Source organism: Rhinolophus sinicus, chromosome X, assembly GCF_036562045.2.
Source record: "Rhinolophus sinicus isolate RSC01 chromosome X, ASM3656204v1, whole genome shotgun sequence".
NCBI lineage: Eukaryota > Metazoa > Chordata > Mammalia > Chiroptera > Rhinolophidae > Rhinolophus > Rhinolophus sinicus.
The window spans coordinates 16,925,650-16,937,977 of NC_133768.1; the positions used below are offsets into that span (position 1 = coordinate 16,925,650).

A 12,328-nucleotide genomic window follows, 5' to 3' on the forward strand; every position below is an offset into this window, starting at 1 on the left:
AGCCCCCAAAAGGACACTGGTTGAGGGCCTGGAGCCCTTTACCCCTAGAATAGAGATATCTGGTCTCATTCCTGGTCAGAACAAAAAGCAAAAACTTTTCCCCATTCACTTTCAAGCCTCTGCTTTTAGATTGCTGGGTGTCTATATGCCACTTAGTGATTTGAATGGAATCAAAAGTTACAGACAAGAACTAGTCTGACTCTTTGGGGGGATTATTTTCCTAACAAGTAGCTCGCATCCGCTCTCTTTAGTTTGAGAGGACATTCTTCATTTCATATCATTTCATATATGCATAGAACAGAATTCCTTTTTTCTTTTCTGAAAGCATTATCTTGAGTAATGAAGGCTGTACTAAGCAAGTCTAGCATTTGAACTACATTTTAGGGAGCATAAAATTGAAGGCAACTGCTCCCAAAATGAAGCTGTGAGCCCAGACTTAGGCATTTCCCTTTAACAGCCTGTGTTCCTATTACGAGCAGGTGAGGGTATATGCCTGTAACTACATGGCAGCAGGAATATTGTCCTGTCTCACATATCTTTAATGAAAGTGAGAAAAGACCCTTCCCAACCTAGTTTAAGATAACAAAAGGAAAACTACAGGAATCATTTCCACGTATTTTGAGCACCCAGATTGTTTTTATGCCTAAATTTTTTGTAATGTTTGGAAGAAAGGTGTCTGTTTTCCCATTGTGAACATCAAGTTGTAATCCACTGTTTGTTTCTTTGCTATCCTAAATTAAAGAGAAAGAGTTTATCATTTTTACTTGTAAACTACTTTTTACTAGGCAATGCCGGTAGAAAGTCTCCTGTAGAGCTAAGAATAAATAGGCTTGCCTCCTTGTGTTGGAGCTCTAACTACATTTCTATATTTAATAAGCTAGGGTAAGAAAATTGTTCAGTTTGTTTTAGTGGTATAGAAAGTAGTAGGGACTATGAACTATAGATTGAAAAAGTCTCTTCTTTCCAGCCTTATTCCAAAATCACCTCTGGTCTAGACCATCCTTTGAAGACTAGACTATTTCTATGACTATCTTAAGTCCCATCTTAGAGTACCTTCAGACTATGCAGGTTCTCCCTGTAGTAGAATCATGGAACTGATCTGGTCTTAAATTTAGTTGTCTCCCAGACCAAAAAAATTTAAGGGACAATTTTAATCTTCAGTTTAACTCGAGTTAAATTGAACCCGTGAGTGCCTCTGGGACCCCCGGTTGCAGTCTGGAATTCTCCTTTCAAAGTAGAATTGGATTGGCCTCTCATGCTTGATGGAAGGACACTAATGTGAATATTGTCTATGGTGTCCTCATCTTATAGGCTAAGAATTGAATCACAGAAATTGGTTGAGCACTTTGTTCTTAAATGTGACCCAGTAGAAAAGATTCTAAAATAAAATATTTTTTAAACCTACAACTTTTAAAAATTGGTAAACAGAAATATCAAGTTTACTTCTCACATGGTAACAAAATATTTAACTTTTTATTGGAAAATTCTGTGTGTCAAGAGGTACTTAATCTTGTCAGGACAGCCACAGCCATGGATTTATGTTTTGGTTGAAATAATCATTATAGGAAGAAGCCATTACCCAGAGGTTGAAAATTGGTGGTAGCCTAAAGCCAAATCCAGCCTCAGCAGATGTATTTGGTTTGGCTTGCACTGTATTTAATAACATTTTAATTGGCTGCCAATATTTAAAATTCAAGAGGTTTTACATAAAGGTCCAGATTTCTGATTTCTCTTGGAATAAAATGGGCGATGTGTCAAATCTGGGCCCCAAGTTGAGTGGCCTGGCTGCTAACCCCTTAGAACAGGAGCTGTATTTTCTAATTAATCACAGTCCCCATCACTTCCTATTTTTTCCCCGTGCTATCCACTTCATTTATGTGGTACTTGCTTGGCCTCTTTAAGCATTTGTGTCATCAGACATGCTATATCAGTGATACATTCTTGACTTTCATTCTGTATTATTGTATGCAATCCTCCAAGAAAAGTTAGTGATCAAGCATCAGATGTAAATTTTTAAAACTAACTATGAAGACAAAGGCAAGTGGTATCATTTAAGTGTTCAGTGTATATTGAGTTATCCACCTTATGTAAGACACTGAGAAACCTTTCCTTCAAGGAGCTCACAGTCTGGTCATAGAAACAGACTATGCCCATATTATTACAGAACAAGGTTAAATGTAAGTAATCACCAGAAACATTGGGAGTTGTGGAAGTTGATGGCAGTCAGTCTTGACTGAGAAAGATGAGGGCAGGTTTCATAGCAGCAGCCCTTGAGTTGGTCCTCAACAGTGAGTTTAATTTCAAGAGGCCAAGATAGAAAGGAACCTCTGTACCATAGACTAGAAGGTGCTCAAGGAACTGCTAGTCATTTGGTTCGGCAAGAGAATAGTATACGATAAGGTGGTGAAAAGTGATTAAGTCTTTAAGTTTTAGGCTATAAAATTGAGACTTTATTTGGGAGCAGTGCAGATTGGAAATGTTGGATTAGCAGAGTTATATTCTCACAGTTCTACACTGGCAGGTTAATCTGAAGCATTCGGTGTGTAGGACAGGTTTGCATGTGCCAGGTAGGTGGTGAGCAAACAAACCCGTTAGCATTTGGTTCAGATGGGCCATGTGAGAAGGAAATAGAGTCTGCACTCAAGTGGGAATGGGTAAGGAGAAGAATTATGAGGAGGTAAATATTGGTGGGACTTAGCAACTGATCAAAGAGAACACAGGGTTTTAGCCTGGATTGATGTTTTTTTTTTAATTCTAAACTTTTTACCTTATACTTTATCATTAGGGCTGGCGAGTGATTATAGGCACAGGTTTGTCAGTGCCATTAGATATTCAGTTTGCTTTCATATTTTCAATATGACTTGTTACCCAAAATTTAAATACCTATTGTTTTGATAAGAAAACCACCCATATAGCCAGCCAACCAATGCAGAGGAGAAATTGATGCATTGTTGGATAGTTTGCTTCACCTCTGTTTTGTTCTTCACTTTGTGTTAGCCAAGGAGAGAGCAGCAGTGGCTAGGTAAGATCTCATGTGGCCAAAACAAGATGTCTCCCTCAAATAACCTAATTTAAAAAAACAAACAAAAAACTTTAAAAGCAAATACCTATGGCTGAAATACAAGTCCTTAGAAAATCACATTGCATATCAACTAACATTTTCATGCTAGTGCTTCTGAAGACACTCTAGTAATAGAAAAGCTTTTTGTAGTACTGGAAAACATACTCTTTTTTTTTGTAGTAGTAGTGTAATAAATTTGCTCTGGAGTTTGTCTTTCTCAGCACATCTGAGTATGGTAGTATGAATAAGATGCTAAGTTTAATTGGTCCTAGCCATACATCAATTTATGCTGCACAATTTTGATGTGCTGAATGCAGGAAACCTTCCAAAATAAATGCATGGAAATCATTTTTTGTCCCACCTGTATGAGTGATTTAGCTTCCTTATTCTGCCCCTGGTATCAGTGAAGCAGTCTACCGAAGAACTTTAAAAAATAAATGAATAGTGGGGATAAACAGTTGTCCTGTTTTTGTTGTCCTCCAAAAATGATAACTGGATTATTGCTCTGCAGGCAAATGTGTGCACACCTGTGGGGTCAAATTGGGCTGCCCTGGTTGTGTGAGGAAGCCCCAAGGTAAGCCTGGAGGTCAAATAGGTATTTGATATAATAGGGATTTCCTGAGGCATCCTCTGTCCATTGGTTGCTGACACCACAGCTCAGGAGCTCAATAGTGATACTGGATCAGTGGCATGAGGACAGCTAATAGTGGCTCATTAAATATTTGTGCTTGACCAGCTGGAGTTTTTAGAAAATAAACTGAAACTCTGGAGCTCCAGCTTTATGAGTAAGTTTATATGAAGACAGCTAACCTAGGGTAAATGCTGCTTCTTGATTTCAAATTGGACATAATATCTTTATAATGTAAAATCGAATTGCAGTGAGTAGCCATCAAGCTGAACTCTGAATTATACAGTTGTTTCTGAATTCATATGCATTTTACTTACCATTTTTCTCTTGAAAGCAATATTTTTATTACAAATGTACTTGTAGATAACAGAGTTTAATGAACTATTTCTCTTTAGCATATAAACGGCTAGATGGTTCGACTGAATGCTGTAACAATCAAAGCCTCACAGATGTGTGCTTTTCCTACAGAAATAATTTTAATAAGCGTTTGGTAAGTTGTCCCTAAAAGCAATCTTGCTTGTCTGACATAATCATTATAAAATAAGCAGTAGAACTAAAATGGAATCTATGAAAACTTCCCATTTGCTTTGTATCAGTTTATTAAAATCGCTACATTTCACATATCACATTTCATCTAAGAATCTTTAAAAATTTATAGTGGGAATATCTTATTTGACCAAAGTGGAATGAATACTTGAATCTAATTTATAGTAGGTGCACATAAATGGTATTTATTTTTTGTGAACTTCTTTCCTAATATGCTAGGTGACATGAAAGATAGTGAAGGACTGTAACTTGGTGTTTTCTTGTTAATAAGTCATTTTTAGTATTGACTAATTAATATTTTATTCATAGCATACATGTCTACCTGCCCGGAAAGCAATTGAAGCCACCCAGGTTTGTAGAACCAATAAAGATTGTAAAAAGAGCTCAAGTTCAAGTTTCTGCATAATACCTTCTTTGGAAACTCATACTCGCTTAATAAAAGTGAAACACCCACCTCAAATTGATATGTTATACGTAGGACATCCACTGCACCTTCACTATACAGGTGGGTATTATTGTGGTAGACCCTCAGAAAATCAGTAGGATGGCATATATTCTCAGTGGTAGGAACTTGGTACAAATCCTTGCATTAATTTTATTTATTATAAATTTGATCACTTTTCAGTCCTCTTGACTTGTTCTTAAGCATTAAGTAACATTTAGGCAGTAGGAAAATAATCTGAATTTATAAAGCATGATCTGAGTCCCATGTCTTCCTTTGGAGAGTAATACAGTTTTCCCTTTTTTATTCCCTAGTCACAGAGATGATCTCTCAGATATTCTATCAGAGTTTATTAAATTTATCCAAGCTCCCAAAACAGTGGCAAGAGCAGCATGCCTTAGAGAATGCCAGAAATCATAGGGATATAACTATGAAGTAATTTGTGCATGACACATGAATTTTATATGAATATAATTTCAAAACAGAGCCAGCATAATTGTTTTAGCAGCAACATGATTGGGCTAAATATATAGCTTCTCCATTTGGCTGAAGATCATATCATCTAACTCATTTTGTTGTATAAGATTTTTTTATGTTCTTTTTTTAATAACTTATTGAAATGTAATTCATATACCGTACAATTTACCCTTTAAATTGTACAATTCTGTGCTCGCTTCGGCAACACATGTACTAAAATTGTACAATTCAATAGTTTTTAATATATTCAGAGTTGTGCAACCATCACCACAGTCTAGTTCCAGAATATTTTCACCCCAAAAAGAAACCCCATACCCATTAAGCAGTTACTCCTCATTTCTCCACAACGCTCCCCAGCATTTGGCAACCACTAAACTACTTCGTTTCTATAAATTTGCCTGTTCTTCACATTTCATATAAATGGAATATTTTTGTGGCTAACTTCTTTCACTTAGCATGTTTTCAAGGTTCATCTATGTTGTAGCATGTTCCAATACATCATTTTTATGGCTGAATATTCCATTGTATGGACATAGCTCATTTTCTTTATTCATTCATCAGTCGTTGGACACGTGGGTTTTATGTCACTCTTTGAAAGGCTCTCATTGCTTCATAGTCATATCCTGAGATACAATCTGGATCATTCTTATTTTTGAGTTTGACAAACTAAGTGACTCTAGAGTGTAAATATTAAATACACCAACAAATGAAGAAATGTTCCCTTTTAGGGTAATTCAGAAAATGAGTACTGAGGGTTCTACCTAAATACAGGAAAGTTTTTAAATGTTTTGAACAAAAATAGGGTTATGGAATCCACAGACAGAGGTTAAGTGGCATAATAATTGGAATGAATGTGATTTTAAGGTTATACCTCGAAGGGTAAGGGCTCTTTTGATGTAAATTCTTTATTTTTAAGTCAATCTCTGTATTTAGTATTCATACTTGGTATATAGTTCATTGTATCTTATTCTTACCTCAAAACATAAGTACACTGGAACATGAATTTCTGTATTCCACTATTATAGATGTTCTAGAATAATCAATTGTTTTTATTTGTGGGGCCTATCCTGCCCACATATGTTTGGGAGAGGCTTTCTCAACCAATTTAATAGGCTAGCCCAATTTTTGACCATATGGTAAAATTCATAATGCTGTTGTTTATCTGTATGAATAATCATTATTCCTTATTTTTCTTTTTTAGTGAGCATCACCAGTTTTATCCCACGTTTTAACTTTCTAAGCATAGATCTGCCTGTGGTTGTGGAAACATTTGTCAAGTATCCTTTCTGGTGTGAAAAATGTTGTAAAAGTGTGTTATTTGGAACTTGATCAATCTTACCTTGAATAGAGCATGCGTAGACCTTAAAAGTATCAATTAATTGCTAACAACTGAAAAAACTTTAAAATTGAAACATCAGATTGTACCTAGGAGGGAAGAAATCAAAGGAGAGAAATTGATCAGGGAGGGAGAAAGGTTAAGATACAGAAGGGAAGGAACCCAGAATACAAATTGAGAGTTGAATTTACAGGCCTGAAACCTTTTAATACGTTTATGAAGGATGAAAACTTCAGTTACTAGTGAGGTGATGAATTCTGCCACTTCTGATCCTGTTAGCTCTGAGCAAATGAAGGAATGCATAAGGGGGATCAAACTGGTTTCCACTACTAAAATAGCAATTCAGAGGACAAAATATCTTGTGTTCTTTAACACATTAAATTTGCATATACAAAATGAAATTTTTAAAAATTGGTTATTATGTAGAATTTGAATAAACTGAACAGTTTGGATGGGCTCTTTATTTTTTGTCATTTTTAAATCTTTAATTTCTTTCCTCAATGATTTGCAAAAAAAATGAAATGGAAAACAAACAAGCAGTTACTAAAAACGAACACAATCAGGATTGTATCTTGTAGATTGCAGCTTTGTCTGAGAGATTTACACTATAATCTTATAGATGATAGTAAAATAGAGTTTAAGGGGCCAAAATCTTTCTGTTTCCTAATATAAGGTAACATTTTGCAAGGTTCAAAAAATAATTTTCTCTTATTTCTTATTCCTTCCACATTCCTTGTTGCATCATTAAAGAATTAGAAAGACTTATTGTTCCTAGGAGTTCATTATAGATTGCCTTACTTTACAAATGGTTGCCCTTTATTTTTCTAGCCCAGGTTTTTGAACTTTGAAATAATGTAAACAATTTGTTTTAAATATTAGAGATCTAAGAAGGAATGGCCTATACTGGTGGGCAGAGATGCAAAGAAAGAAGGGAAGTCAACTGTAATCTCAAATCCAGTCCTAGTAAAATATCTTCTAACTCCCAGAAATGTGGTTTCCACTCAGACCTCACAGTCGGTTCCTTAACTGATTTTAACCAGGTACCTGATTTCCCTCTCAGGAGCTCTGGCCATTGTTAATGCAGTACCCTGCTTTGCTTTGGATGGACAGTGGATTTTAAACTCTTTCCTGGATGCTACCCTTACCTCGGTGATTGGAGACAATGATGTCAAAGATCTGATAGGATTTTTCATCTTGCTTGGTGGCAGTGTACTTTTGGCTGCCAACGTGACCCTGGGACTCTGGATGGTTACAGCACGGTAATATTTGCACTCATCTGACGAGTCTCTGAATTACAGTATACAATACTGAAAACCATTACTTTGTATGAAATATAAAGTGTTTCCTTAAAATTACATTTTAGCCAACAATTTTAAGCTCCTCCTATATCCAGAGTATCCAAACTCTGGGTTGGGGGCCAAACAGAGGAAATGCAAGGTATAGTCCCTGACTACATTCTAGTTTTAAAGACTGAACTTAAACTTCAGATGCTTGTGGAACAATTTCTAAACAAGTGCAGATTCATGTTAAACCGTTTTGTGTGACTACATATTATGTTGCAGTAATTTAAAGGAGAACGGAATTGGGTGGAATTACTTGGGGAAAACTTCTTGAAATGAAAAAGCATCATTAATCCAGATTTGAAGGAGACCAGACTTTGGCCAAGTGGAGGGCTGAGCATTTTCTTGGCCTCTATCTCTTCCCCTTTGTCTTGTTTGGAAAGGATTTTAAAATTTAATGGTGTGTTATTTTGTACTCTGACAACTGAGGTCTGATTATAATTAATAAAATTCTATAAAAGAATCTGCTGACACGAAAGGGAAAGTCTTTGTCAAATGATGCCAAATAAGTGAATAAAGTAGGAAGTAAGGCCTACAATATCTTGAGACATGTTTTGCCTCACAAGAGTTGCCTCTTTGCTAATGTGTCCCCACACGCTCATAAAGTAGCACCTAGCCTTGACTTTAGAGTGAGCTGCAGGAAGTGTTTCCCGCTTGCAGCATGTGAGCTCAGGCAGTTAGGAATGAACCTCAGAACTGAGCTGGGTCTTCCAAGATCACAAGACACATCCCAGGACCTCTGCAGTACTCGTGACCAATCTCTGTAGAGCTTTGAAACTTGGAACCCTTCCAGGGTAGACATTGTCTCCTGTGCTACTGGGGCGATCTGGGGCATAGCTCCTAGGTTCCTGACTTCAAGAGGCAACTACCTTAAGCCCTGAACCATATTCTGTCCTCAGCAGTGGCTCCCATGTTTTTCTGTTGAGTAATAAAACATCAAGTCCTTGTTTTCCATCTTTCCCCTAAGCTACCTCGGTGGGTCCCCAGAAAACTTGGTAGTACAGTGAGAATGGCTACATGTGAGTACAAGCATGGATTCGCCAGAGCCTGGGAACTGACTCCTGTGCCCGAAAAGGCCCTGCCTAATTTGAGGTCTTTCAGACAGAAAATGCAGCCCTGGGAGAGCTGTTAAGTCAGCAGGCCGGTGTGAAGCTATTGGTCTTAGAAGCGTCTGAGCGTGCTTTTCTCTGATGACAAATACATGCTTCTCTCATACAGTCACGAACACTAACAGTCATGTATCCACCTTCTTTGCTAAATGAGGTATTCCATGGGGTTCACCCTTTTCAGATCATTGAGTTGCTGTTCAGGCACTAAAACTTTTAAATCATTTTTAACAAACTCTTTAGATTGTATTACAAATTTGCCCGCCTTCTTAAACAGAAATTGAATATAATTTTAGCATTTCATTAATGACTCGAGGTTATCAGGTATTACCACCACTAAAGCCATACAAATTACTGGTTTATCCCAGGAAAAAGGCATTTGTTCTATTTGTAGTCAGACAGTCATTCAGGATCAGTGTATTAGCAGAGTGAAGGTCAGATCTGTTCAGGTAGAACTTGGGAAATGTCATGAAATACGTAATTAATTTGATTGCACGACTAGTTTACATAAGCAGTTTACTGATGAAAATGTATATGTGCAGGTCAGTTTTTTTTTTAAACTGAGGGAGAAATTAATAGAGGAAATCCTACCCATTAACTTCTTTTTCTGGGTGAAAAAAAAAGAGCCCAAACACATAATTTTCTTGTAGCTTTTAAACACCTTGGTCTGTTGCTCCATAGGGTCAGGATTTGGGGACCACTCTATTAGAATATTGAGCAGATCAAGTGCCATCTATATAGAAATGGTCTTGTTGTGTAAGAAGGGGAAGAAATGTCACATGTGGTTTCTTCAGCGTGATTGTGGGCACTTCTAGAGTGAGGACCATGTCATACTCATCTTTGCATCCCTGACACAGTGCATGAGACATCATAAATACTTAATAAATGTGGTTGAATGGATGATTAGTGTTATTTGTGGATTAGAAAAGCATGTTTCTATTTAAGTATGCTATTAAAAAGTATTGAATATTTACTGTAAATACATGTTAACCAAAAGTAGCTTGGAAGGTCTGTGGGTCCCTGGTATATTATCATCTTTATGAAAATAATCCATTTTTGGTTTCTGTAGAGCCATTAGAAAAATGAATTATTTTGATGATTTAAAGAAAGTGTTCATTCTGTGTTGTTACTTTGTTCAACAGTAAAACTTTATTTTCAGTGTTCCTACTCTTCATTGTTTACATTTTTGAGGATTTTTTTTTAATCACCTATAATCTGTAAAGAATGTATATATTCTTTTCAGCATCTCAGTTTGAAAAGACATGCAGTTAAACTTGACCCTTTGATAATCACTCTTATAGGTCATTGTTCTAATCGTAAATTGTAATTGTGCTTCATAGATATGTGGCTCACACTCATCAGTTTGTCCTATGGTATTTATTGAATGTCCATATACTAATGGTGCACAGATATTTTTTTCTATAAATCTTTTGCCTGTGCTGTAATTCATTCTTAGGATTTAACTTGAAGACACCATAGTTGCTGGCATTTGATGTTTAGCAATAAAAGAATAAACGTGTACCAGCATTCTATGTTTTATCATCATCTTATGCGTTGTCTTTTTTAAAATATTTGTTCCCTTTACATACAGTACGATCTCAGCTGTTTTTAAATTTTTTATTCTAAAAGCAGCCTTCAGTTTTCACTCAAGCAATCTCTACGTGAAAGTTGTTGCAGGCTACAGAAAGAAATCTTTTTAAAATGAGATCCCTGTGCTCACTACTGTTTTGAAAATGGCCTGTTTATGGATGAAGAAAGAGGAGTATCATGTTTCCTTTCCTTGGTGTCTGACAGAAGTCTTCTTTAAGTTACTCTACGTTTTTAGGAATTTGTGAAAGAAAAGTGTCAACTATGACATTTGGTTCTTCTTGACCTTTTGTTCTAGTGCTTCTTCCATTGCCCACAGAGCCCCCCCCACCCCCACCTCTCTACCCCCACCCCCCACCCCCACCCCACCCCGACACACACACTTTCTAGGTTACTAAGGACCAGATAAAATAGGCTGGAAATTTAGCCCAACTCCTGACTGGCTAGCTTCATTCCACTCCTTCTTGCCACCAGTCCAGTTGTACTAAAGAGCCACAAGGTTAGATGACCGATTATCTAAACTACCTTTGTTTTTTAGCAACTTTATTGAGATAATTAAATACTGTAAAGTTCACCTGTTTAAAAGGTGCAATTCATTGTCAACTATTTTTCTTTTTTTTTTTAATTTATTGGGGTGACAATTGTTAGTAAAATTACATAGATTTCAGATGTATAATTCTGTATTACATCATCTATAAATCCCATTGTGTGTTCACCACCCAGAGTCAGTTCTCCTTCCATCACCATATGTTTGAACCATTTTTCTTTTAATGACTAATTGAACAATTGTATACATACGCTTTAGTATAATCTAACCTTTTTAGTATAATCTAACCTTTTAAGTAAATGAACATACAATAAAAGACAGGGAAAAAAATGTTTCAGTTATTTCACAGCTATTTTAACTCTCAACTGGTTTTAAGCACTGGAATAGAGTTGGATAACAAATTTATTTTTAAGGTGTATCATGTGATATACTTTCTTTGAGACAAGCCTTTTTTAATCAGTACATTTTAAAGTACTCTTAACTGTTTCGGCCATACTAATGTCAATAATCCATTGTATATTTTATAAGATCTTGGCAAATGAATTCAATGAAAGGAAAGCCTCTTTCAGAACCTAATGATACAATAGATTATACTCAGGGTGGAGGTAGAAAAAAATGGGCTAAAGAAGGAAGTTGCGGTTTTCCGGAAAAATGGCGGCGTGAGGTGAGCCTCTGTAAAGCTCCCCGGGAATTTACAACTAATCGAACACCAAAACTCCACAAAGGACTTCCTGCACAGCAGACAGACAAGACAAAAAGAAGGAAGTTGCAATCTTAATTACCAACCAGGTATATTGTGTAATATAATTTGTTACTAAAGAGAGAGAAAAACACCCCTATATCTCAGTTTTAGTTAGCTTAAGATCGATGGATATTCAATAATTGTCCCTTCTTAACTATTGCTCAACTTTTCTTACTGAAGTGCTCCTGACATAGAGTTTTTATTCTGCCAATTGCTTATTGATATCCTTTTTCGGGTTTTCCATTGAGTGTCCTACATTTGTCTTATTGATGCATAGGGATTTCTTGTTTATTCCAGATGAGAGGTTGACAAACAACAGCTTTCAAGCCAAATCCTGCTCACCACCTATTTTTGTAAATAAGTTTTTATTGAAACACAGTCACATTCACTCATCTATGCATTGTCTATGGCTGCTTTCGTGCTACAATAGCAGAGTAGAGCAGCTGCAACATAGGGCCCACATAACCTAAAATATTGACTTACTAATTGTTTATGGAACAACCCATGTTCTAGATA

At 36.3% G+C, this 12,328-nt stretch overlaps 1 protein-coding gene across 2 annotated transcripts in view; it reads left to right on the top strand.

The window, feature by feature from the left end:
* Positions 1 to 10,481, top strand: part of MBTPS2 (membrane bound transcription factor peptidase, site 2) — a 37,728-nt gene extending 27,247 nt beyond the window's left edge. Inside the window, exons 8-12 of one of the 2 annotated variants that reach the window (XM_019714586.2) lie at positions 3,573 to 3,635; positions 4,085 to 4,179; positions 4,545 to 4,740; positions 6,356 to 6,431; positions 7,531 to 7,905. In XM_019714586.2, the coding sequence (XP_019570145.2) occupies positions 3,573 to 3,635; positions 4,085 to 4,179; positions 4,545 to 4,740; positions 6,356 to 6,431; positions 7,531 to 7,753 (653 nt within the window). In that variant the 3' untranslated portion in view covers positions 7,754 to 7,905. Of the gene's footprint in view, positions 1 to 3,572; positions 3,636 to 4,084; positions 4,180 to 4,544; positions 4,741 to 6,355; positions 6,432 to 7,530 lie in introns of both variants that reach the window. The other variant, XM_019714587.2, reaches the window with a different exon arrangement.
* The last annotated feature ends 1,847 nt before the right edge of the window (positions 10,482 to 12,328 follow it).